Raw genomic sequence first — 27261 nt, 5'->3', positions numbered from 1 at the left:
CCTTGTCTTGACTCTCTCTGTCCATGAGCTTCTTGGAAAACCGGCCCAATCACTAACTGGACTATCTGGACCCTCCACTCACTGGGCCCCAGGTTCTGGTCACGGATGCCATGTCGTGAGCCTGACTTGTTCAGCATCTGCCCATCCATGTCCCCAGCCACAGGGTGCGCTTGGCCCTAGGGTCCAGCCATCACCCACGCTCCTGGTGGGGGTGGAAGGGGAAGAGGGTCCCGAGCACCCCCTTTGAGGACAGTTCTTTTGCTTGTCAGGCCCATGCTTCCTTGTTTGCCACAGTGGCTCCCCAGTCTAGCTAATTGAATGGCTTATTATTTCGGTTTGCTTCCCCCACCCCATTTTTTTTTTTTGTAATTATAAAAGTAATATATGTTCACTGTAAAATGCAAAAACTGTACCAGTATATATTACATATACACATCTGGACATATATGTGTTTTTACCCTTTATATCATATACAGAGGAACAAGCAAAAGTCCCTTTTACCCAGCCTGACTCTTACCCCACTTGTCTCTCCAAAAGTAGCTACTGTGACTATCGATTTCTGGTCTATCATTTCAGGCCTTTTAACTCCCTTTTCATATATGCAGTTCATGTAGAGAGAAGCACACACACCATAACTTTGTGTTTTTACATAAATGGGGTCACGCTGTGTATTCTGCCTGCAGCTTGCTTTTCTGCCCCTCTACCCTAAGTGGTAGACATCCTTCTGTGCCAGTGCGTACCACGGCCTGTACTCCATCATATAAGGGTAGGGGCCATTATTCTCCTATTGATGGGCATTCAGGTCTTCACCCTTGTTTTAGTAAACAAATATTTGGTCCATGTCCCTTTTGCCCACATGCAAGCATTTTGGCAGAATAGAGTCCTCCAGTGCAGTGTAAAGCTCATGTAAAGACAATGAGCTGATGGATGTTAATGGATCGTACTCATTTATACCACCCCAAATCATATTACTTTGCATACATTCCCAAGATTCTCATCACCCTGGACTGCACAGAGCTGATCTTGATCCTAACTCTATCACCTCCCTGGTGACTTTATTTTATTCCTTCTTCCCCTTTTAGGAACACCAAGCGCACTGCAGAGGTGTGGATGGATGAATACAAGCAGTATTACTACGAGGCCCGGCCCTCGGCCATCGGGAAGGCCTTTGGCAGGTGGGCACACACCCGCCCCCCCCCCCCCCCCCGCCGCCGCCAGCCCTGTTTGCCTCCCTCCACCCGCGTTAGCACAACCAGAACAAAACACAAAATGGTGCGGACGCCAGGAAAGCACGCACAGTCTCCTTGGTAACTGAGCCCCTCCCCGCTGGACTCTTGGGCGTGGGGGGTTCTGGTAGGATACGCAATGTGAGACAGGACTGGGTCCTTGAGGAGCACACAGCCTTGAGGTTGTTTCTGGGAGAAACAACCAGAGAAGGCTTGCTGCTGAAGATGAGCTGCCCGCTCACCAGCTGCCTGCAGGGAGAAGGACAGCTGTGGGAGTAGTCAGGGCCAGGCTGTCTGCAGAAAACCCTTGGGGTTTGGCCGCCACCCCCTGCTGTTCAAAATACGCCTGGGACCTGTTAGCCTGTTTTCCTGTCCTGGGCTGGTATGACGACAGTCTAGTTAAGCATTTTCAAAATGTAGATTGGTTATGAAATCAATTTCATGGGTCGTGACCGGCATTTAAAAAAAAAAAGATAGAGAACGCGATAGATTGGAACAGAGCAAATAGAAAAGAACAGTTGATTGCAGTTAAAGCTAAGTATTGTTTGGTGAAATTTCTTTCAGTCATATGTGTATGTGTGTAGCTATATATGCACATGGGAATACTCGACCACAATGTAAGATACATTTATTTCTTAAGACTGTGGTCAGAAGGGCGCCTGGGTGGCTCAGTTGGTTAAGCAACTGCCTTGAGCTCAGGTCATGATCCTGGAGTCCCGGGATCGAGTCCCGCGTCGGGCTCCCTGCTCAGCAGGGAGTCTGCTTCTCCCTCTGACCCTCCCCCCTCTCATGTGCTCTCTCTCTCTCTCTCTCATTCTCTCTGTCTCAAATAAATAAATAAAATCTTTAAAAAAAAGATTGTGGTCAAAAGACTAAAAACATTAGTGATCATCTCTGAATATTCTTCCCTCTGTTTATTCATATCTATATCCCTTTAAAAAAAAAAGCTACATCTCTGACTATTTCTTTTCATGGTGAACTAACCTTTACTGAAGACCTACCCTGTGCTAGGCTCTTATGTTCTCTTAATTCATTTGATTCTCTGAAAACCTTCTGGGATAGGTGGTCATGTTTACTGGTGGAGAAACTGAGGCTCAGAGAGATGGTGGGGGGTCATCTGTCAGTGGCCATTCCCGTCAGGGTAGCTGAGGACACTGGGGAGGTCAAACTGGCGTCCACAGGCACATCAGAGGGTTCTCATTTGCCAAAATTCCTGAAAGACCTTTAAAGTGTGCTTTTCTTGTTAGATTCTTTCTGCTAAAATTGGAAGGCAAGAAAGGAAAACTTAAAGCTCTGCTTAAGGACCAGCTAGGGGTGTGCTGAGGTCTCAAGGTGTGAGAAGCCAGAGTCAAGCAGGGCCCCGGTGGGCTGCACTGATCCTGGAAGGTGAGCAGGAATTTGAGGAAAGAAATGAGGAATGGCCAGGAGACCTGGGGTGATCTTGCAGGTCAGAGAAGGATTTGCGGCAGGTGGCCACGGCTGGAGGGCAGGCTGGGACAGCTCCTCTCGGAAAGAGGGGACCAGTCTCCTGGGGTTTCTTCCTTGTGCCCACTTGCCAAAGCCTGAGCCTTCCCTTCTCTTCCAGTGTAGCCACGCGGATCGAGCAGAGGAAGAAGATGAACTGCAAGTCCTTCCGCTGGTACCTGGATAACGTCTACCCAGAGCTCACGTGAGTGCAGCCCTCAGCTTGTGCATCTGGCCTGGGTGGGGGGCCACCCTGAGATCTCCCCATCTTGGGCAGTCCGGTTCTTTCTAGCTGTCGGCGTTGAATCTTCAGGTGAGGGCTCTGGGGGGAATGGGAAGGAGTTAAAAGTGAGATGTGGCAGGAACCAAACTTTTAACAGACTGGGTCATAGAGCCAGGAATGGGCATTTTCCCCATAGGAAGACAACGCTGCATTATGTAGCAAAAGCCGCAGAAATAAAGACTCATCCCTTTTGACTCTGTTCTCTCCCTTCTGGGAGTTTATCCTCTGGAAATAAAGCAACCAAAGCAAAAAACTGTTGACAAGAGATGTTCATTCAGTGTAGACTTCTCTGCTGCTGTGAAAAATCTAGAGATAACTAGTAGTAAGGGGTGGGTTTAGTGAATCTCAACACGTGGATCCAAACAAATATTACGCGTCCATTACGATTGCAATCATAAAGCCATGCAAAGCCATGGGGAAACGTTTGCTCTGACAAACTGGAAGCGGGATGAAGAAGGGGTGTGAGCTGGGGGTGAGGCTGCATCTGCGTGTGCGCGCGTGAGCTCCGGGGCGCGGGGGGTGAGGCTGCATCTGCGTGTGCGCGCGTGAGCTCCCGGCCTAAGGCTGGCGCAGGGCAGTGAGGCTTCCTTTTTTCTCATTTCAAAATCCTTTTTATCCACATGGCTCCTGGCCTCCCCTCCTCAGGTCTTGACTCAAATGTCCCCTTTCGGGGGTGGGGGGAGGGCGCCTCCCCAGTCTCTGTTTGCAGAGCACCCCCCTACCCCAGCATCCCCAGTTCCACGCTCGCCATCCAGCGCCTATGTGGCCAGTTCATTTCGTTATTGCCCCCCCCCCCACGTGACAGTAAGCTCCATGAGGGTAGAGGTGCGGATCTGCTTTGTTCGCTGTTTGATCTCCGGCCCCTAGAACAGGGCCTGTCCCAAAACGGGCACTCGATAAATATCTTTAACTGAATAAATTGCATAGTCAATAAGCCTCAATAGTAATAACTTGGAAATTAGCATTCTCCTTTCAATAGCTGTCACCTTAGGGAACGGGTTATTCCATCACTGGCAGCTCTCTCCCAAAGATGGTGCTGAGGCTTTCCAGAACACTCCACCCCTCAGAGCCTGCATGTCCTGGAAAAAGGCAAATCTCTGTTCTTTGAGGGTGGCTTTGGTTGCCATAGTTAGGTTGTCACCAAGTCCAGTGAAGAAGGCGATTCCTCCCAGATAAGGTGATCCTGGGTCCCTGATAGAGCATGACCAGGACTGAAACAAGTATCAAGAGTAAACTGATTCTGGGAGGGAGTTTCAAGGAATTTCGAAACAATTTAAGCAACATCAGCATCCTTGAAAAGAGTTAGCGGCCTGGATGAACCAGCTCCCCAGATGATGGCTGTGGAGGGAAAGAACATTAACTTATAAAAGTATAATAAATGGACCACTTTCTCCAGTGGCCACTTTTAAGGGGATAGTTTCATTCAGACGTGTCATTTCTGAGGGAAAAAGCAGCCGTTTCTTTTCATCCTGTCGGAGTTCAGGCAACATTGGGACGGAGACCCAGGTTCTAGGCCTCAGGCAGAAGCTGGGCTGCCTGTGGGAGGCACCAGGGAGGACCAGGAATATGTCTCTCCTCTCCACACCCAATCTGCATGCACAGTGTCCCATGTCATCCCCTGAGGACCGAAAGGAAAGAGTATTTTATACCTATCAGAAACCTGGATCCATCACAAGACAGGAGAGTGGATGTAACCAGCTATGTGAAATGAGGAGCATGAATCGTCTTCCGTTTGTTCTGGCACTGTCCAGAGGTTTTAAAAAACTATCTTTTGTCCGTAAGATAGAAACTGTGCACCTCATTCCTGTCCAGGTTGCTCATCCCCAGTCTGCTCTTCAAGTTCTGCCTCAGTTCTCGGGGTGAGGGGCCAGCAGTGACTCAGGTCGTTGGTTAGGAAGGACATCTGTATGCCAAGCTTTCCTCCAAACAGGGGTTCCTAATGGTTGGCCCCCACTTGCAGACGGTCAGTGGGGAGACTGAGGAGGCTAAGGGAGAGGTCCCTGCTTTCCTAGGCCTGCCTGTAGTCCCAGGACAGCTCTGTCCACCACAGATCAGAGGTCTGCAGCTGGCCTCAACAACCACTGATCTAGTACTTTTAGTAGGACGGTCAGGAACAGTGCAAGCCGTGCACACCACATTTGCCAGGGTGCTAACCACACAGTGGGTATTGTCCATTTATTATAACACTTCCTGGCAGATGGCAGTAAAAGTCTCCTAACAAAACCAGTATATCATGACAGTTTTCTTTTTTTTTCTTTTTTTTTTTTTAAAGATTTATTTATTTATTTTGAGACAGTGAGAATGAGAGAAAGAGAGTACATGAGAGCGAGGAGGGTCAGAGGGAGAAGCAGGCCCTTCGCCGAGCAGGGAGCCCGATGCGGGACTCGATCCCGGGACTCCAGGATCATGACCTGAGCCGAAGGCAGTTGCTTAACCAACTGAGCCACCCAGGCGCCCCTATCATGACAGTTTTCTAACAGATGGAAGTAAAATGTCTTGAGGAAGGGATGCTTTTGCTGTTTCTACAGAGGCATCGGTAAGGGCTAATGGCAGCCCCGCTGGGAGGAGGCCCACGGAGAGGGAAGCAGATGCAGATGTAGCGGAGCCGGCTCAGCCAGGAAGCCGGGGAGGGTGGTGGAGACGACCATCCCAGTGGCCCCCGGGTCTGGGGCCACACAGACACCTCACGAGCCACATCCAGTTTGGAGATTGTTGCCGAAGCCCCGCATCTCCCCCATAAGCATAAGTGGGCAGGCCTTTGTGCCAATGACTGTGGCCACCCATGGACAGTGCCCACCTCCGTGCTGAAAGCTGACCACCCTGAACATCTCCCTCAGGACAGGGGGCAGGGAGAGAAAACATACAGAAGGATCTGGAACAGCCTGGGCTGCATTCCTGAGCCGGCTAAGGGGCCTCAGCAGGTGTCTCATCCCCACAGAGAGGGACAATAGAACAGGCTGCCTCTGGATGAAGCAGAGGGGGTGGACTCTGCATCCCAACACCCTCGCCTCTGGGTAGAGGTTACAAATTCAAATCCTACAGTGATCAGATGGGTGAGGCAAACCAATCTCATGGGCAACAATGAGGCACAAGGGAGTTGTGGGGACCATGGCCAACTGGGATGCAAAAGCCCCTCCCCCCAGGCGCAGCGCGACCACGTGTTAGTGCCTTGAGTGCCTCGCTGGAAGGCGAGCTCAGTGGGGCCTGATCTTCCCATTTTCTCAAAAGAAGCTGGATCCAGATTTCTTTGTGTAACCTTCAGATTTTTAATATTGCCAATTAGCTAAAAACAACGACGACCACACCATGCAGGTCAGACAAAATGTGTTTGAGGCTGGAGCCTCCCCCGGCCCCTGAATCAGAGGGCTCCCATTGACACCCTCTGGCAGGGCCCACCCCGATCCCAGGACAGAGAGACAGGAACGAGCAAAGAGCTTGAGGAATGCCATGCTCCCGCTGGCTCAGGGTTGTGTGGAAACTCGGACTCATGGAGGGGCTGGGTGGGAGAGTGACTCAGAGGCTGATCTGGGTACCCAGGACCTGGGGTCCCTGACTCCCAGCCCTTATTCTGCCTCTCTCTTCTGCTCCCAGCCCGTATCTGTGCTAGCTACTGGGAATAGAATGGCCCCCTTTCTGCCCTGGGGCCCATCTGCCCTGGAGTCCGTGGGGATTATGCCAAAGCTCTCTTTTCCAGTGCCAAGCCTCAGAAAACCTGGAAGCAAGAGTCAGGATGAGGGGTGGAGAAGGGCTGGGCCTCAGGGAGCAATCCGGGGTCTTGGCTACGGACTGTCCAGCCTCTAGGCGAGGCCTAGTTGGGGCATATCATGGTCTCTGCTCAGGGTCAAGATAGGAAAGACGACATCTGATCCAAAGGAAAGGAGGATGGGGCGCCTGGCTGGCGTAGTCAATAGAGCATGTGACTCTTGATCTCAGGGTTATGAGTTCAAGCCCATGTTGGGTGTAGAGATTACTTAAAAAATAAAAACATATATATTTTTTTCAAAGGAAAGGAGGATAGACAGGAGGAGGGAGGAAGCAGGTGAAGGAAGTGGGAGAGAGAAGGGGAAGGAAAGGAAGTAGAAGAAGCAGTGTTAGTGATTGGCAGGAGGGGAGAGGCATCCAGAGGAGAAGGAGAGGGATAAAGGAGGAGTAAGGAGGAGCAGAGAGCCTACGGGCCGGGAGGGGAGCACTGCTTATAGGGGCCTTTCTCTCTGGGGAGGGGCTTGGCACGGTTGGCCCTTCCCACAAAGGGGAGGTGGTCCTTTTGTTCATAGCTTCAACCACCTGTGTGTTAGGGGATCATAGGGGGCATTTTATTATTGATCATAGTCATTATTATTGTTATTATATTACTATTTTTATTAAACTTCCCTCTACTGACAAGTTGGGGGCAAAATAAGTATTTATCTCTTCAAATGCCATATTCCCAGGAGGGATTGATCCTGTTGCTCTGTGAGGCAATAAGAAACCAATAAAGATGACTTTTAAGCTAAAAAAAATGTGTTTGGGGCCATATTCAGCTTGGGGGCCAGCAGTTTTCAACCTGTGGTCTAGAATTATGCAAACTCTCAAGAGGGGCCTGGAGGGGTACACACTCCTTCCAGGAGTGTGCAAGAGAAAGTGAAGATGTCTTCCCAAGGCTCTGTGAGAGTGGGTCATGGTTGGGGGTTCTGGGGGCTTCCAGTCAGCCTTGAGGAAGGAAGACCTGGTTTGGTTGAGATCAAAGAATGCCAGAAGTGTTATGATGCCCCCGCTCCCCAGCCCACCTAGGTTCTCTTTGGACAGAGGTAACAAGAGGTGGTTAAGATTAGGCACATGGGGGCACCTGGGTGGCTCAGTCATTAAGCGTCTGCCTTCGGCTCAGGTCATGATCCCAGGGTCCTGGGATGGAGCCCCACATCGGGCTCCCTGCTTGGAGGAGAGCCTGCTTTTCCCTCTCCCACTCCCCCTGCTTGTGTTCCCTCTCTCGCTGTGTCTCTCTCTGTCAAATAAATAAATATTTAGGCACAATAAATATAAGATTAGGCACATGACCAGACTCTGAGCCCCATCATGCCGTGGGGACATAACCCAAGAGGGTGTATGACCTTCTAAACCCAAGAATACAAGCCTGCATCAGCTGGGGCCAGCAGCCTCCTTGGGTTTATTACCCACAAAATAAGACAATGTGTCGTGTGTGTGTGTGTGTGTGTGTGTGTGTGTGTGTGTGTGTGTGTGAGAGAGAGAGAGAGAGAGAGATGTGTGTTTAAGCATATTTTAAATAATAATAAGCATTATTATTTAAAAAATATAAATTTTTAAATAATATTTTGAAACACCTGTTTTATTTAACAGTATGTTATAAACATTTTTCCATGCTATCAGATACTCGTTTGGAGTCATTTTTAATGGCTATGGGGCTTTCCATCCTACAGATGAATCAGTATTTATTTAGCCCATCCCCTGTTGTTGGATATCTATTTTCTCAGTATAACCAATCACTCGGCAAACATCCAAAATTATTGCCGCAAGATAACAAATTTCCAGAAGTAGGATTGAGATTGTTAGGTCAAATGTATGCACATTATTTTTTGTGTGCTTTTTATTATTGAAATACAACTGACATACAATGTTGTATTCATTTCAGGTGTACAACATAGTGATTCAACAATCCTCTACATTATGCAGTGCTCCCCATGATAAGTGTAGTCACCACCTGTCACCGTACGACGTTATTACAATATTATTGACTATGTTCCCTATGCTGGACTTTTCATCTCTGTGACTTATTTTATAACTGGAAGTTTGTACCTCTTAACCCCTTTTATCTATGTGTGCACATTTTTAAAGCTTTGGGTACATAAAGCCACATTGCCCTCCAGAACTGTTGGGCCAATTTATGCTCCCACCCATAGAGTATGAGAAGATCTGCTCCCATAGCTATTGCCAACACTGGGGATTGATATTGATTGGTGTTGATATAATATGATATATATGATATATTTTATATAAGTAAATATGTAGAAATAATACATATTTATTACATATTATATGTTATGCACGTATGTATCGTAAACAGTGGTAACTCTCTAATATGTATTTCTTTAATCATTAGTGAGATTGAACACACTTTCCTATTTGTGGGTTTGAAATTTATCTCTCCAAAGTGACCTTTTCCCTGTCATTTTGAGATGTCCTATCGAGTCCATACTTAGACCCCAGTCTCTCCCCAGGTTTTCTTCTCTCTAGACTGGGGAGCCTTGGCCTTCTGGTCTGAGCTCTTTTCCCAGGGTCCTCCCAGGCTTGGCCTCCAGGGCTGCCCCTAGGGCTCAGACCCGGTGGGGTGAGGCTCAGTCTTCCCAGAGGCATCCTGCTCTTTCCCCGTCCCTGCCCCTGCTGGCTAGGGCTGCTCCCCAGGGCCCCTTCCCGTGAGACTGAGACCACGAGCATGGTGCCCGGGGAGCTGACCGAGCACTGCCTCTGGCTGAGGGGTGAGTAAGCCTAGAGAGGGCAGAGGACAAGCCTGAACCACTCCATTTTCTCTCAGAGTCCCCGTGAAGGAAGTGCTCCCCGGCATCATTAAGCAAGGGGTTAATTGCTTAGAATCCCAGGGCCAGGACTCAGCTGGGAACTTCCTGCTTGGAATGGGCATCTGCAGAGGGTCTGCCAAGAACCCCCCAGCACCCCAGGTAAGCTGCTTAGGGCCTCAAGGTCAGAATCAGGAGGGGGAAAGGAGCCTGGGTCATTGTCCAGGAGTGGCGGAGGGGGAAAGGAGCCTGGGTCATTGTCCAGGAGTGGGGGAGGGGGCTTCCCTTGGCTCATTCTCATTTTCTCTCTGCTTACACCCTCCACAAACCCGCTCTCCCAGGAACGTGTACGTGTACACTGTCCCCTCACGCTGCTCCTTGGGTCTGCTTCTGCCACATTCTCGTCCCTTTTCCCACCTGTCCCACAGTTGCCCTCGGGGCACCACCCACTTTCTCCTTGCTGAGGGAGAAATGTTACCCAGACGGCACCCGGTTCTCTCCTGGGATGCAGCTGTGGTCAGCGTGTATCACGGACAGCAGGGCATCCAAGACTCCTGTGTGTATGTGCGTGTGCCACATATGAGGGTCACTGCACTCATGCCACAACAAGAGCAGGTCATAGAGATCCCCTAGCTGCCCTGGTCCTGCACCCTGTCTCTCCCTGTCCCTCCACCTTGGCATCCCTTGGTACATCCTTGGTTGCCCTCCAGCCAGCTCCAGCTATGCTGCCCCCCATCCTTTTATTACGAAAACTTTCAAACATACAGAAAAGTTGAAAGAACAGTACAGTGAATACCCATATACTCACTCTTGTTATTTGTAGAAAATTCTGCCAACATACACGGTATTTGTTTTATAACCTGCCTACCCTCCTCCCCATCCCTCACCGCACACTTGGACTCGGCCCTTCACGTCCCTGTCTTCTAGGCGTGGCTGTTCAGCGACCATCTCATCCAGCAGCAGGGGAAGTGCCTGACTGCAGCCTCCACGTCCATCACCCCAGGCTCCCTGGTCCTACTGCAGGGGTGCAACCTGAGAGAAGGCAGGCAGGTGAGTCTCCTCACCCCCCGGGGATGTGCAGGCTGAGTGGCAGCTCCTGGCACAGGAGCCCTGGGTTGAAACAGATGGACTCAAATAAGCCCTCCAGAGTGAGGATCCCTCCAAGTTAGCGGCGAGGTCAAGTCTGTTGTGCTCATGAGGAAGCACTTCTTCAAGTAAATATGGTTACATGTCCGTCCTGCCAGCCTGTGGGTGACACGAGGACAGGGGCTGTCTTGTGTCCCTAGCCCCCGACAACCACCGCAGCCAAACTTGAGCTGCCTTTTACCAAGAGCCAGTGATAGGAGTTTTACACAGACCATCTCATCTTATCCTCGTGCAACCCAGGGGTTTGGGCCCTCGTCCCCTCCCCATTTTACAGGTGAGTCAACCGAGGCTTGCTGAATTTAAGAAACAGGTGTCAGATAAAACACAGCTGGGAAGGGGTAGAGCCGAGATTCAAACCCAGGTCGGTGTGACCCCTAAGCCCACGGTCTTAACCCAGAACATAGTAGGTGCTCGGTAAGTATTTCTTGTCTGTGGCTGCCGGGAAAGTGAGACCCAGACACACCGATTTCCAAGCTGGCATGACAGCCTCCCATGAGCACTACCTTTTCCATTTGTCAAACACTCAGCCGCCCTGTCTCCATGAATCCTGGGAGACAGGCCAGGCCCTCTGGCCGAGGAAGAAACCGATGTTCCGAGAGAGGACATCACTTGCCCAGGGTCAGCATCAGCCAGTGGCAGAGTCAGCTCAGCTCCCTTCCGGGGGGGGCGGGGGGAGCCGCTCTGCCCGAGGGATGGAACACAAAGGCCAGAGGTCTCCTCCAGCCCTTCCCCTGCCCACACACCCCGGTAGCTGTCCCCGTGCCTGACCCTGGCCGGCCGGCGGGACGGTGCAGGGCCGAGGAGAGCGCCTGGCCTTTCCTCCCACCCTTTTCCTGTTTGCCTGGGTCAGCTCTTTCTTTAGGGATGACTGGCAATTGGCTACACCATTCTGGAAAAGCAGCCAGATCCCCTCCCTCCAGCCTCTGAGTGCGTGCATGCGTGTGTGTGTGTGTGTGTGTGTGTGTGTGTGTGTGTGTGTGTGTGTGTGTGTGAATTGTGTGCCAGGATCTGCTTGCTGGCCCTGCTGGACACTTCTGAGGTGTTTCTGATTGGCAGAGGAAGTTTGTCCTGCTACCTCCGCCCCTGCCCTGCAGTGAGGGATGTCCTCAGGCTCTTCTTCACTGGGGGCAGCAGACCTCTCCAAGGGTCAGGCTTTGAGCCCCCAGGAAGTAGCTCCTGGGGGAGCCACCACTCACTTAATTCTCTCGAGCTCTGTCTAATCTGCTCCTGCAAGTCCTGCCAGGTCCCCAGCGGCACCCTGGCCCCCGGGCCCTCTCCTCCCAGAGAATAGGATGAGTGGGTCTCCCACTGCTGGTGCCTTCTCAAAGCTAGGCCTTGCTTCTTGGTCTCCCTTTGGCTTCCACGGCCACTGGGCATCATGGATCCGAGAGGCTTTGTGTCCTGGAGCCAGTGGGATGTAGTCGGCAGACCCCAGCCCCGCCACCCCTCACCTCTCTGAGCCTCAGTCTCCTTCCTGCCTGCCTTGCAAGGTGCCTGCAGGAACGGAGGCTGAGGAGATTGGAGGGTGCCATGAGGGGTACTGTTTCTCTGTCCAGGCCCAGGCCTGAGTGGCCGGGAGAGTGCTCGATGGCATGGGTGAGAAGTGAGAATCCTGTGGTTCAGGGAGCACCTGCAGCGATCGGGTGATCTCTTCACTCATCCGTGCATTCACCCTTCATAAATACCACTGCGTTGGGCCCCTGCCTGTTCTCAGGAAGGTAGGGCTCCTGTTGGCCACAGGCAGAAAGGAGGACGGGGTCCAGCGATGCCCAGGGCGGGGGAGCATGGCCAGCCTCTCAGCCCTTCTCCTGAGTGTTCCAAAGGACACCACCTTCCTCCACCCAGGCATCTCCAAATGTTCCACGGGAACACCTCTTTTCCCCTTCCTCAAGCCTGGCGAAGAGGAGGCTCAGGAGGAGATTGTGATGGGGACCCCAGGCCTCCCACCATCCTGCTGGTCTTATTCCTCATCGCTGCAGACATAGTGGCTGGATCCCCCTTACAGTCCTTGGTCACCTGCTGCCTGGTTACAGGCCAGGCCGGAAGCTCAGAGCTGTGGGGAGAGAAAATCTTGTTTGAAGAAGCAAAAGACGCACTAAGCCAGGACCCGCAGACTCAATGTGCCAGCAGGGAGGGATGGGGTGTGCTGCAGGGGTGGGGTGTGCTGTCCTGGGCAGGATCTTGGTAAATGGAGAGCAAGAGCCCCACTTCTCAGCCCCAACTGCTCCAGGCCGTATAAGAAACTGGCCCATGTCTAAAGGGAAGGTAGAAACGCAGATTTTCATGTGACAAGGAAGCCAAATTTTATTTTATTTTCTTTTAAGATTTTTTTTTTTTTTTAATTTGACAGAGAGAGACACAGTGAGAGCGGGAACACCAGCAGGGGGAGTGGGAGAGGGAGAAGCAGGCTTCCTGCGGAGCAGGGAACCCGATGTGGGGCTCGATCCCAGGACCCCGGGACCATGACCCGAGCCGAAGGCAGGCGCTTAACGACTGAGCCACGCAGGTGCCCCACGAAGCCACATTTTAAACAGATACTGTGCAGGCCAAACAAAATACAGCCCCGGGTCAGATTCGTTCAGCCCATGGGCCTCTGATCTTCCTTCTGCTGGACTATGGAAGCAGGAGTGCCTCAGAAGGGAAGGGGTTTAAGACTGCGTGTGGGGTTGGGGAGCTCTTATGTAGGGGACATAGTCTGCTTTAAGTGAGGGGGGTATCCGAGGGGTATTCAGGCCACTTACATTGATGTGAATTATTATGATTGTTAATTATTGTTTTCTCCCCCGTCCTCCCTGCCAGAGATGGAGGAGAAAAGCCTCTTTCATCCAGCACTCAGTCAGCGGCCTCTGCCTGGAGGCCAAGCCCGCCCAGCTGGTGACCAGCAAGTGCCAGGCCGACGCCCCCGCCCAGCAGTGGCAGCTATCGCCGCACACATGACGGTAGCCTGGGGCCTCCCGTACCTTTTGCATGAGACTTTGGGACTGGAAGCGGGTTAGGGTGGGGGAGTGTAAAGCAGGCCGTCCCCATCTCCTCACATTTCCGCCGGAATCATCAGCAAACACCCCTGCCACGACACACAGCTCCCCAAAGCTTGTTCAGGGCGGGCACAGGGGGGCAGGCCCTGATGCTCTGGCTGCCAGCCCGGCCCTGCCCCAGAAGAGGAGACGGGCAGGATGCTGGACTGCTGCTGGGTGGAGCCTGGGCAGCCCACCCCCCGGCCCTTTGTCCCCTTCCCTTCACCCTCCCAGGGCCCCTGCTGGGTCACAGGGCCTAGCTGTGGGGCCGGCACGAAGGGACAATGTGGGCAGCATGGATGGGGAGGCTGAGGGCCCGCCGAGGGGGTGCAGCATGAAGGCAGATGGAGAACAAGAAGGAGGTGAGAAGCTCTGTGGCCTGTCCCAGGCGGGTGCTGGGTTGAGCGTGGGAGGGATAGGATCTGGAGCAAAGGATGGGTAATTTGCAGAAGGACATGGATGGAAAAGCAGCAGAGCCCCAAAAGAATTAGTCTCTTCCGGACAACCCATAGTTCTTCCCAAGCTGTGTCAGTCCCCGCGCATCGCGCCCAGCGCTCTGGCCTCCACGTTCCTAGCAAGAGGCTGCAACGGGGTCTTCAGGGGCAGCCTTGGGACCCAGTTTATTAAACAGATCCCGCTTCCGTTTGGCCATGTGTCAGGCCAAGACCCCTTTCCTTGGGCCTAAAGACCAGCTGGTGCCCTGTCTGCTCTGCCCGGGCCCGTGGTGATGACCCTGTGTGGGCGGGCAACCACCATGCACCCTGGAGCAGCCCCATCCTCGTTCAGACTTTGGCTCCTGCCTTCTCAAAAGCCTTTGTCTCCGTAAATACAGCATTATGGTGGTGAAGTAGCTGGTAAGAACAGGACCTCCCTTCTGGAGCTAAACATTCCCTAAGACATTAGGGAGTAAGTCCCGGAGGCTAAGCCTCATCCTCACCCCTCCCCGCTGCAGGAGGGAGGCCTGAGAGGATCAGTTCCCACAGTGAGCGGGGAGGCTGGCTGGCGGCTCCTGTTCGTGTGGAGAAACCCAGTTCCTTCTCACGGCCACTGGGCCCATGGCCTGGTCTTGGAAATGCTTCTGCTATTCCCCATTTCCTCTTCCCCAGCCCTAGTGGCTCAGGCAGGATGATCTTTGGCAAAAGACCAGGGGTATAAGGACCCCTGGGCATCTCCCTCCCAAAGCAAATCCGCCTGGGACCTCTAGGGAGTTCATGGATTCCAGAGGGCCCGGGACTCTCCTGAAATTGTCCCCCCAAATCGTGCATGTGTGTGCAGATGTGCATTTTCCTGGGGAGAGGGTCCATGGATCGCCCCAGCTTCTTGCAGAGGTCCCTGATCCCCAAAGGGTCTGCACCTCTGCTCTGGCCTGGAGCAACCACCGGGCTGAGCTGCCATGCGCCTTCTCCCTTCCTGGTGAGCCTAGATTGCTGGTTCCTGCTCCTCCATGGGCCCTCAGGCCAGCAGCCCTGCCATGGGGGGCCTCAGTAGCTTCCTCGCCCCCTGGCTCTCACCAGGCGCTCAAGCAGTGCTCCTGGGCCCCAGCACAGGGCCCTTGGCCCCCCGGGGGCCCCATCTCCCGTCCTCTGTCACCGTGTTTCCTCCACCCCCTTCTCTGTTGTGCCTGTCCTCCCCAACCCCCCTGCAGCGTGGCCCCTTGGGGATGGCGGGGCACAGCTTCCCTCACTGAGTGTAAGGGGGCTGCTGCTCAGAGAAGCCTGAGAGCCCCTCCCTTCCCTGTGAGCCGACTGCAGCTGTCAGACGTCCCTGCCTTCCCTGTGGGCCCACTGCACCTGTCAGACACCCCTCCCTTCCCCGTGGGCCCACTGCACCTGTCAGACACCCTCCCTTCCCTGTGGGCCCACTGCACCTGTCAGACGCCCCCTCCCTTCCCCGTGGGCCCACTGCACCTGTCCACCGCCCCTCCCTTCCCTGTGGGCCAACAGCACCTGTCAGACACCCCTCCCTTCCCCGTGGGCCCACTGCACCTGTCAGATGCCCCTCCCTTCCCCGTGGGCCCACTGCACCTGTCCACCGCCCCTCCCTTCCCTGTGGGCCAGCTGCACCTGTCAGACACCCCTCCCTTACCCGTGGGCCTACTACACCTGTCCGCCGTCCTTCGTGGTGGGACTCGGCCCTGCTCTGCTCTTGCTTTTCCTCTTCTTGACCAAAGCATGTGCCACTCGCTGCCGTCCCTGAGGGGCCTCGTCTTTATGAAACGTGCACCTGGAATAAAACCACTTCTCACCCATACACGTGCACCCGCGCCTTTCTCACCCCGAAGCCACCCTCCCCTGCCGCGTGGGCAAGCTGGGGCCTCGATGCTATAAAACAAACTGAAAGCGCTCGGGTCTCACCCCTCCTGTACCTGACAGCTTGCTCCTCGGCCTACATGCCCCACGGTACCCCAGGGTGTCCCGGATGACAGGCTGGCAGCTCTGGGGGACTAGCAGGTGTCCCTGCTGCTGGGGCGGGCTGGGACCAGAGCCCCACTCTGGCTCTGTGGCCTCATCGTGGGACCCTACTTGCGGCTTTGAAGTGGAAACCACGGGGCTTTTCCAAATGCTTGCCTTTTGCCAACCCTCTCTCCTTCCCTGGGTGATAGCCCTGACCCCCCAGAACTGCCCTTCCCCGCCTCTACCACACAAAAAGGCAGTGGGAAAATGCAGGTGGGACATCTTCCTGGGTAGAAACAGCAAACTAACTCCAGAAAGAGTCCCATCAGCCTAGCCTTGTTGATTGGGTAGCAGATGCTGTGCCTAACGTTTCCATGGAAACCAATGGAAAGCCCCCACCACTCCTATGATCAGAAGCTGAACCTACCCAGGTAAAAATAAACGCTGCTTCGGTGCACATATGAACAGTGGTGGGCAGGCCAGTACACACCTTTCCTGCACGCAGCCATTTCTGCCCCCACCCCCCACTTCCATCTCAGGGGTTCCCAGAACTTCTGGCCACCATGCCCCTAGCTGGTGACAGTTCCAAGCACACAGTGTGGCTGCAGAGCCCAGCTTGGGCTAACTGGGCACAGGGAACAATTTACTGCAGAAGACTCCGGCTGTAGTCTCTGTCTGTCCGTCCTCTCAAGGAGCACACCCCACTGCCCACCTCCTTCTTAGGGCGCTGGCCACGCTGGGCCAGCTCTCCACATTCCCTCTGTTTTCCTTCCCAGCCTCCAAGGGCTCTGGTGCTGCTTCTCCTGAGTCGTGCTCTGTTGCCCTCCTCCAAACCTACCTCTCGGAGGCCCATTTTTCTCTTCCACCCCCCCTTTCTTTTTTTCTGGAAAATAAGACTGTGAGCCTTTAGCCAGCTCCTGGAGGGGTTGGCAGAAACTCTCCGGCTGGCCCTTAGGGACTTACAGAACACAGCAGAAAAGTCTCGAAGAGTGCATGGGTGGGGAGGGCAGGAGGGACATGGGCATGAGGCCAGCCTCCTGTTTATCCAGCAGGGAGGAGTGCCTCCATCCCTGGGCCTCTGTGACTTGCCTTCAGTTTTCCCAGTGGCTCAGCCCCACACCCCTCAGGAGAGGGCTCTCCATCTGCAGTTGGGAGAAATAACATGGGCAACACCTGTCTTCCAAGGGGACCGGCACCCCCAGGCCCGCGGAGAATCTTCCATCACTGGGCGGGGTGTGATCCTCGCCCACCAAGAGAACAGAATAGGAAACCTGGGAAAGAAAAGCTACAGTTCGTGACCCAAAGCTTCATTCCCGACAGTGTTCCCACCGTCCTTGGTGTGTCCCTGCCATGGTTGGGTCTGTTTCCTCCAGAGGGAGGGAGGGAGGGGTTCAGGCAGCTTCTCATCTTAAAAGGTCTTCACGGCTGGGCAAAGAGCTCAGGCGAGGCAGGTGGGGGCCGCCCTCTCCTGGGCCTGCAGCCAGGCCGTGTGGGTCAGCAGGAGGGTGGAGGCTCCAGAGCCATCTGAGGACAGCCCTCTGCCTTGGGACTCGACCCCATGAAGTGCGAGGAAGTGGGTAGACAGAGTGTGGATCCCAGGGCCCTCATCAGCCAGGCTGTCCTCACTCTGTCACTTACTGGCCATGTGGTCTTGAGTCTCTTACATCATCTCTCAGCCTTGAGTTCCTCACCTGGAGGAAGGGGTCACTTCGAGCCCTGGAGGGATTTTGTGAGGAACGATTTATTTCTCGTGTGCAAAGCATCTCTCTAAAAGCCTAGTCAACATGCATTCGTGCCACTATTTTTTTTTTAGATTTTTATTTATTCATGAGAGACAGAGAGAGAGAGAGAGAGGCAGAGGGAGAAGCAGGCTCCCAAGGAGCAGGGAGCCCGTTGCGGGACTCGATCCCAGGACCCTGGGATCATGACCTGAGCCGAAGGCAGTCGCCCAACCATCTGAGCCACCCAGGCGCCCCCGTGCCACTATTAATAAACATTTTTGGAGTGCCTGCTACGTACTAGGCACTTTACCAGGGGTGGTGACACACATATAAAACAGAAATTGTCTCTGCCCTTAAGGACATTCTAGCAGGAGACATGGACAAAGAAAGAGGTCCCTGTGATACCACATGATAAAAGCCACAGGAAAGGCAGGAGATATGGCAGCAGCAAGGAGGGGCCTCTTGCTGTGGGCTGGGGGCCAGGAGTCCTGGTGCTTCCAGGACAGCTGCTCATGACCCTCTGGGCAACGCCTGCCTCGGCTGGGTGGGAGGGTGGGCCGGATGAGGCCTGGTGGGAGCTGGAATGCTAGCCGGGCTGGTGGCTCAGCAGGTACCATGGAATGGCCTGTCATTGTGCATACTGCACCAAGTACTACATGGCTTGTCACCTCAGTGCACACAGCACCGTGGGGATGTAGACCAGTCTGTAATCATAGAAGGATTCTGGAAGGAAGGTATGGCAGCCGTTTAAACCCAAACAGATAAACCCTGTCCTTCTTGAGCTAATGACCATTCCTCCAGGGCTCAGTCTTCTTTGGTGAGGGCAGAGGAAAGGATGGGGACCAGGAGAACTGGATGATTCTTATCTGGAGACAAGGAATACAAATGACCAGGTGGAGTTCCAGAAAGACTTGTTCTCTCCTTCCTCCTTGGTTCAGGTTACCTCTGATCCATTCAACCATCTGAAAACAAAGCCTGTCTCTCAACAATTTGTCTTTCAAATAAGTGTCTCTCAAGCTTCAGCCCCCAGATAAGCTGGGGCAATCAGCTCAAGGTGCCCGTAGGCATGTTTGTCCCCAGGCTCTCCCCCAGACCTGCTGACTCCGAATTTCCATGTGTGTCCCGTGGCCGAGGTGATCCAGATTCACCTGGAGTCTGCGACCCTCTGAAGCATGAGGCAGACCTGGGGCCCAGGGAGGGGGAGCCATGCAGGGGGTACTAAGGATGAGCCCCAGCTCTGCACCAAGTACTACGGTACTTGACCTCACTGTGAGCGGGAGAAGCCAAGGGGAAAGAAGGCCACTCCCACGCTCCTTACCAGCAAAAGGATGTAGGAGCTGGATGTCTGAGCCAGAACTGGCTCCCGAGGGGAGCAGTGACAGACAGATGCCCCCAGCTAGGACACCCTCATTTGAACAAGAAACCAGGGCTGGCAGGAGAGTCTGGGTTTCTGGGTCCAGGATCAGGAGAGCAGTGTCTCCAGACGTGGTTGCTTAGTCTCCCCTGGGGCCTCTCCCCACCACCTGAGTCAGAGGCAGCCCCCAGCTGAAGCCCCCAGCTGGGTTAGAGGCAGCTTGCTGAAGTGTGGGTGGCCCATAGGCCCCATAGCACTGTCAGACACAGCCACTGACATTGGCAAGGGCGTCCCTCACCCCCGGGATGACTGATCTCCAGAGCCTTGTTCTCCGGCGGGGGGGGGGGGGGGTGGGTGTGGGTGTGTGTGTGTGTGTGTGTGTGTGTGTGTGTGTGTGTGTGTGTGTGTGTGTGTGTAGGACAGCGGGGGCTTGTTAAGGTTAGATCAGGTCACAGTGGGGGCAGCAGGTGGAGCCAGGGGCTTTCTCCTGGGTATGCAGTGTGACCTCAGGCCTGCGCTCACACCCTGCAGCCGTCGGGTGGGGACTGATCGCCTCCTGCGTTCCAATGGATGCCGGGCAGGTGAGCAGGCGCTGGGCCACGGTCAGAGCTTCTCAGGGATGCCTCTCGTGGATCACACAGTCTCTTACGCCTGTGGCATCCTCACCACGAACATCACCGAGCCCATGATGATGTGCTGAGCACCTACCGCAGAGGATATACAATGGGCTCAAAGAGTCCTGTAAAGCCCCAATGGTCAAGGCTGTCCGCTGCCGGACACCAGCCAGCCCAGCCAGCCCAGCCGACCTCAGCTCCCGCTCTCCAGCCACACCCACCTGTGGCATTGCTTGCTGTCCCTTCCACTCTCTACCTTGTCGTCTCCATGGGTTGATGCTATCCGTTTTTCCAGACAGATGGCTGCTTCCACAAGGAAACATTCCCAGTCTCCCACTTGTCTGAGGGCATCCCTCCAGCTTGTTTCTTCAATGTCTTGAATGTTCCTCTCCAGCCACAGTGGTCACCTTCCTCCCATATGCTGTGACGAGGACTTGTCTTCTCTAGTCCTTATTTGTCCTCTCTGTGGTCAGGCTGTATCTCTTGGATAACAGGACCTCTGTCTGCTCCCCACAGCCGCCACTTGGAGCCTGGCTCTCAGAATCACAGTAAATGCTGGCTTGCCAAATGAATGAACTCAACAGATTCCCACTGGGCTGTGTTTTAGTTTTGCTTTGTTCCATTTTGTTCTAGTGACAAGGCATTTTTACATTTAGGAATTAGGACAATGCATACAGAAAGCACTCAGTCCATATTTTTTCATTTTTCCTGTCGCTTCTCCCTATAAGCTTGATATCTTCATAACTCCACCCTTCCTATTTATTAGTTGTCTCCAAGCCCTCAACAGCGAGGCGCTGGTGATGCCGAGGGCTGCCACAGATTGAGCATTTCCTGGGTACCCAGAACTTGATACTACTACAGGTGTCGATCCCCAACACCCCCTGTGAGGTAGGTTCAGGGGTGCCCACTTCCCGGATGAGGAAGCGGGGACTCAGTCAGGAGAAGAAACTTGCCCAAGGACAAATATCGAGGTTTAAACTTGGTTCCAGAGAAGTGAGCGTTGTGTGGTCCCACAGGCCAGCAGCATCAGCAGCATCTGGGAACCTACTAGCAATGTAAACTCTTGGGCCCCACTCAGACTTACTGAATCAGACACTCTGGCGGCGGGGCCCAGCTACCTGGGTTTAAGCAGCCCCCAGAGGCTTCTGATGCTCACTGGAGTTTGAGAATCACTGGTTTGGTGACTAGGATGGGTCCTGGTCCCCTGACTGGAGGGCATGGGTCACCACTTGGCATAGCTGGCCTTACTCTGCTGAGCAGGCTGCCTCCCACCGAGCCCTGGGCTGTGGTGGATCTCTCTGGGGCCGAGGGTGGGTGGGTATGAGACTGGGCCAAGGCTTGCCGCTGAGCCACATGCCACATGCCAACCTTGCTTTGTATGATTTATGAGTTTCTGCCCCAACAGCAGCCAAAGATGGCTGACGTCCTTATAAAAGAGCTCCCACCCCAGAAGATTCATTAATCAAGGCATCCGTGGTGCACCCCCCCAGCCTGCAGGACGGGCAGACATTTTACCATGAGTTATGTGGCTCAGTCCTTTTTAGGGACCATCTGACAGATGACGTTCATGGCCACTCCCATCTCATACTCACCAGTCGCTGAGCCTCCCACATTTTCCCTTCTTTAATCCTCACAGCAGCTCTGCCAGGTAAGTGTTCTCATTATCACCCCATTTACGAGCTGGGTAATTGAAGCCCAGAGAGGCTAACACACCTGCCCACAATTACCCAAGCCGGTAAAGGTTGAGCCAGGATTTGAGATCATGAAGTCTGGCTCAGGCTCCATGCCCTGCACTGTGCTTTATTGCCTTTCACATATGAGTTCACAGCTTCATACCAACACCGACACTTGTGTATTGTTCTGTCCCCATTTTACTCTTCAGGAGACTGGCCCTTTGCAAAGCTCTTAGTCTCAGTCCAGAGCCCAAGATGTGTCCCCCACCACCCCACACCCTTTCACAGCTGATTTGTAGAAGCCTGAGAGCTACAGTGGCCAGGGCTGACTCATTACTCACAGATGTAGAAAAGGCTGAGAGGCTGATGGGCCCTACATCACACGGCAGGAATCGGGAGCGCCGGGATGCCGTCCACCGGAGAATGAGACAGTCCCTCTCACAGCGACAGAAGCTATTGCTGCTGGCTCTGCCTGGTGCCAGGTGTCCTCTGGAGCTCAGGGGGGTGAGGCCATCGGCATGACCCTGCCCCAAGGGCTCAGGATGTCTGCTCTCTCCCTGCACGCCGAGCAGGGCTATTGCCGTATTGTCTGCTCTCTCCCTGCACGCCGACCAGGGCTATTGCTTTCCAAATGCATTATTTCTCCTCGGACACTAGCCTTGTGCTTGTTCGGGTGGATTCTCCTTCTGCAGTCCTGCCACTTTGGCTCTTGGGGAGTTGAGGGTGGTGGTGGGGAGTTGAGGGTGCTTCGTGGTGCCTAAGGGCTCACCCAGAGTTTGCACCAGGAACCTGGGCCTTTGTATGCTCATCCAGCAGCTGGGCTGATTTTTTTAATTTACTATAAGCAAACGTATCCACCCCAGTTACTTTTGGCTGATTGACCGGGTGCCAGCAGGGGTGGAGAGGAGAGTTCTAGCCTTGCAGCAGGAGAACATTCGCTCCAGCTCTTGCCCAACCATCCATGAGCTGGGTGACCTCCAGCAAGCCACTTAGGTTTCCTGAGCCTCAGTGTCCTCAACTGAAAAATGGGGCTGACGTGGGGGAAGATGAGATGAGAAAATGTCTGTGCTCAGGCCTTGTAAACTGGAAAGTGTGCAGCAGTTTGGGAGCTACAAGGGACTGTTTCTCCGACCCTGGGGCAGGCTGTGGATTTTTCGAATGCTAAGGACATGCACCAGCCATCAGAGCTCAGTCAAGGGGGCCAGAGGGGGTGGGAAGCTGACTAGGAAAGAAGAGGTGAGGAGTCCAGCAGTCCACCTTTTTCCTGAGGTGGCTGATCAGCCTATGAAAACTTTTGGTGGCACTTGCTTTTTTACCTTTGAGAAGCAAGACAAGTAGATCCAGCAGGGGACTTGATGTTACAAGAAGGCCTTGAAAACCTTCAGACTAGTGGGGTAAGCCAGGAGGGAGGTTGAGGCCGGAAGAGTGGCTCTGTCTGGGGTCTTCAGAGCTGCCCCTCTCTCACCCGCATCCCCCACATGACATGGAGTATGGCTCATTGGGCCTGCCCCATGGCGCTGAGGAGCTAGGGCCTGGGATGACTGCCCTAGCCCAGGAGTCTCTGTCTGTGGAGGACACACAGGATGCAGCCTGGCCTCTCTCAGAAGGCCTCAGGGAGGATGACCAAGCCGCATTGTTGAGACTTACACCACAGATACTGATCAACGACGCAGAGAAAGCCATGGCTGGAGCCCCCTTTCTGGCCCAGGGTTCACTCTGCCTGCAGGACAGAAAGAGCAGGAGCTGTGGAGCCAAACCAGAGCTGCAGCCTGGCTGTTTCTCCTAGTAGCTGAGCCACACGTGGCAAGTTACTTTCGCTGTCTAAACCTCAGTCCTCTCGCTGGGAAAACAGGGATACCACCACCCACTTCTTAGGGAATTTGAATGAGCTGACAGCTGTGGAGGGGTTGGAATAAAGAAAGAAAGGGGGGCATGGTGGCCAGAGAAGTGCCCACCCTCCTTGAGGAGTTATTTGCCTTTGCACAGCTGCACCACCAGACCCCCCACAGAATATGGTCAATAAGTGTGAATGAATGAATGAATGAATGAATGAAGCTCTGTGTGAGGCAAATGCGTCTCCCTGGGAAGGCCTTGAGTCCAAGCTTAGCCCCAGCCCTCGCCCAGGGTCCCCAGGACTCCCAAAGGGGGAATGTATTCAAGATAGATACATGTTAGACTGGTTAACTTTGACGACCGAGGAGTCCTGGCAGACATGGAACTGAGAGATGGACAAATGGATGTCATTTTTTGGGCAAGCATGCCTGAGAGTGTCCCTGAGATTCTCTACCCCACCCCTAGCCCCTGGGTCAGGGGACTTCCTAGAGGTTCCCTGAGTATCCACGCTTCCACCTTCGATGGTGAATCAGGGTGGTGTCCGAGGGGCTTGTGTTTTCCTATACTCCCACCAGCTTGCAAACTGCATACAGAAAAAGACATGTCCACAGCGCCTGGTACAGTGCCTAGCACCTGCCAGGTGCTCAGTAACTGCGTATTGAATGAATAAGGAGTCTAATAAAACTGCTATTCTCCCTGAGTGCTGAGAAGCTCTGGTCTTGGAACACAAGGTTTGGGATGCATATCAGTTTGTTATCAGCATTCTTTTCTAATCTGGCTGTTGATTTGGGTTTATTTTTATTTTTTTAAAGATTTTATTTATTTGACAGACACAGCAAGAGAGGGAACACAAGCAGGGGGAGTGGGAGAGGGAGAAGCAGGCTTCCTGCGGAGCAGGGAGCCCCATGTGGGGCTCGATCGCAGGACCCCGGGATCATGACCTGACCCGAAGGCAGACGCTTAACTGACTAAGCCACCCAGGAACTCTGATTTAGGTTTTTAAAGAATCAGTGAGGTCTGACCAGTGAAAATCCCTTTTCATCAGGTACAGGAGACCCAGCATTTGCAAGTTAATGCGAAATCAGTGCCTGATTAAACCATGCATGTGAGGACAAGGGGGAAATAGCGGAGATGATGCAGCAAAATCAGATGGGGATGCCCCAACCTGGAGAGAAAAGTGCCTTACATACTAATGAACGTGTCAAAGGCTAAGGCAGTGAAAACTGCAGCTTTGGGATTATCTACGGTTTTAGTTTAAATTGGCAGCAGAGAGAAAGGACGAAGGCTTCTCTGTGTACCAAGCTGTGGTCTTTCTGAAGCTTTGGTCCGGGGCCAGGTCTCCGCTCAGGATAGGGAGTCTTTAGTTTATTTGCATACAATTTGCTAACATCAACAAAGTCTTTGCTCAAGCAATTTTTAAGTACAATGTTATTGCTTCCCTGAAGGCTGTAATTCCTTGGCTTTTCTCCTCAACATTCTTCCCACTTAGCAGCCACTCACAATGACCCAGATCTTCCCACCCAGGAGTGTCAAGGGAAGTGGGAGGAGCCGAAGGAGGGGAGCACAAAGAAAGGAGCCCGACCGCTGAGCAAGCGGGATGCCCGCAACTTGACCTAAGGGTTTTAAGTATTATTTTGTTTCTCAAGCCAACTCTGGGGGATGCACACTGTTACCATCTCCATTTGTAACAAGGAAACCAAGGTCAGGAAATGTTTTATGAGTCGCTCAAGATCACACAGCCAGGAAATGGCAGGACCTGGACTCTAAGGATGTCTGGCTCTTAGAATAATGTTCTTAAACTAAGGATCCCTGTAAATCACTTACCCTTTACATCTCTTTAAACATATAAGACAGTCCTGTTACAATTTTTTGATAGTGTGCAGGGGCTACTGGCTTGTCCCTGAACGGTTTTCAACTCTGCTGGGGAACTTTCTGGAGTTATCACTGGGGTAGGGCTGGCTACATAATTTGCGGGGTTCAGTGTAAAATGAAAATATGGGTCACCTCATTCACAAATTATTAAGAATTTCAAAAATGATGACAGCAGCGTGAGTCCCTCAAAGCCCCGGGCCCCATACAACTTTAAGTGCGTGGGTTGTTTGCCTGGGAAGCCGGCCCTGAGTCAGGATTCTGGGTGGACCCTGGCATTAGGTCTAGCACATGATAAACATTAAACATGTTGGCCAACGGAATGAACCAATTCAATAAATATTCATCTACTGTTACAGACCACGCAGTGTTCTAGGCACAGTGGATAGAGCAGGAAGCAATACGTGTCCGTTCCCTCATCCCATGGAGCATATATTCTAGAGACAAAAACAAGTGAACCAAAAGACGTCCAAGATCATTCCAAGATACTAACAGGTGTAATACAGAAAATAAATGGGGCCAATGTGATTGTGTTGCTAGGAAGGCAAGGGCTACCTTTAGATGGGGTAAGAGTTGGCATTTGATGCAAGACCTGAGTGATGGGAGCCGGTGGGAGGATTCTCTGGGGAAGAGCGTTCAGGCAGAGGGAGTAGGGAGCACGGGGCTTTGCAGGGGGCGACCCTTGGCCTGAATGAATGGGTGAGTGGGTGGAGTGGTCGCATCCCCATCGGAGTTCCTGTGTGGTAAGTGAGGGTCTCCAGCCGTGCCCCTCTATCTGTGACAGTCCCCCACCTACCTGTCCCTCCTCATGTGCTCCTTACCCTCTGTGGTGTGTGTGGCAGTCTCCTTGGAATTCCACAGACGCACTAACCTCATTCCTGCTTAGAGCCTTTGCACCTCGGATCCTCTGCCTACGACACGTGTCCCCCCAAACCTTCTCTCTTTCTCATCTTTCAGATCTCAGCTTAGATGCCAAGCCTTAGAGGAGCCTCTGCCCATCCAAGCTCAAGTAACTCAAAATATTGTGCTCTCTTGGGAAACCCTAATGATTTCCTTCACAGTGGTAGCCACATTCGGGTCTAGTCTGGCCTGTAAGCACCATGAGGGTATCACGGACCAGGGTCATGCCGATTTCATTCACTATGAACCTGAACTGAGGTAGTAAAGACAAGTTGATCCCCAAGCCCCTCACTCCTTTATACAGGAACCAGTGTTGATAGGCAAGTGCAGGTGAGAGTAGCTCCTTGATGCCATTGCTCAATTGATTAGCTAAACGATCTACCAGCTAGTAAACAAACACATACTGAGAACCAATTATTTGGAACGTACCAAGGATTCCAATATGAAAGATTTAATTCCTCCTTCAAAGAGCAGAGATTATTGAGGGAGGTGGATAAATCCCACCAGGAATTCCACACAATGTGATAGCAGCCATGACGGAGGACACTACCAGAGCTCAGAAGCTAGATAAGTAGAGGATTTGGTGATCACGGAAGGCTTCCTGGAGGTGGTGATACTTGAGTTGAGCCTTATGATTAGGGGTTAGAGTATGTGGGCCTTGAGGAAGTAGACACGCCCATTAAAGGAAGGGAGTGTGCAAAGGCATGCAAGAGATCATGTGGCATACTTGTGGAGCTGTACAAAGTATGGCCAGAGCAGGAGGGAGGGGGACTGGTTGGAGCCAAGTTTGACAAGTGGGCAGGTGCTAATCATGAGGGACCTTGGGTATCAAGCTACAGATTTGGATTTTATTTTATGAGTGACAGAGAGCTTTAAGAATTTCAAGCAGGGGAGTGACATAATCAGATTTTTCATTATAGAAAAACCTCTCTTCCACAGCAGGAGAGAGGACAGACCGGGAGAGAGTAGTGGTGGTGGGGGGAGCCCTACTCTTGTCAGCAGGCCTGCCCTTCCTTTCCTGGATTATGTGCCTTCCTTCACGCTGTGAACCAGAAACTTCTGTTTTGTTACAGACCCTATTAGTTATCTATTGCTGTGTAACAAATGACCTCCCCACTTAGCGACTGACAACAACTGACATTTATTCTCTCAGAGGTTCTGTGGGGCAGGGATCCAGAAATGGCTTAGCTGGACGGTTCTGGCTCAGGGATGCTCAGGAGGCAGAAATCGGGGTGTCAGCCAGGGCTGCAATCCTCTCCACACTC

General features: G+C 53.0%; 1 protein-coding gene across 3 annotated transcripts in view; it reads left to right on the top strand.

Moving 5' to 3' along the window:
* GALNT16 (polypeptide N-acetylgalactosaminyltransferase 16) overlaps positions 1-15887 on the top strand; it is a 91700-nt gene extending 75813 nt beyond the window's left edge. For all 3 annotated transcript variants that reach the window (XM_027570846.2, XM_027570847.2, XM_027570848.2), the window contains 5 exons: positions 1083-1175; positions 2812-2895; positions 9500-9641; positions 10407-10529; positions 13425-15887. In XM_027570846.2, the coding sequence (XP_027426647.1) occupies positions 1083-1175; positions 2812-2895; positions 9500-9641; positions 10407-10529; positions 13425-13562 (580 nt within the window). In that variant the 3' untranslated portion in view covers positions 13563-15887. The remainder of the gene's footprint in view (positions 1-1082; positions 1176-2811; positions 2896-9499; positions 9642-10406; positions 10530-13424) is intronic.
* The last annotated feature ends 11374 nt before the right edge of the window (positions 15888-27261 follow it).

Source organism: Zalophus californianus, chromosome 6 (assembly GCF_009762305.2).
Source record: "Zalophus californianus isolate mZalCal1 chromosome 6, mZalCal1.pri.v2, whole genome shotgun sequence".
NCBI classification, from domain to species: domain Eukaryota; kingdom Metazoa; phylum Chordata; class Mammalia; order Carnivora; family Otariidae; genus Zalophus; species Zalophus californianus.
This window is presented reverse-complemented; position numbering and strand designations above follow the sequence as displayed.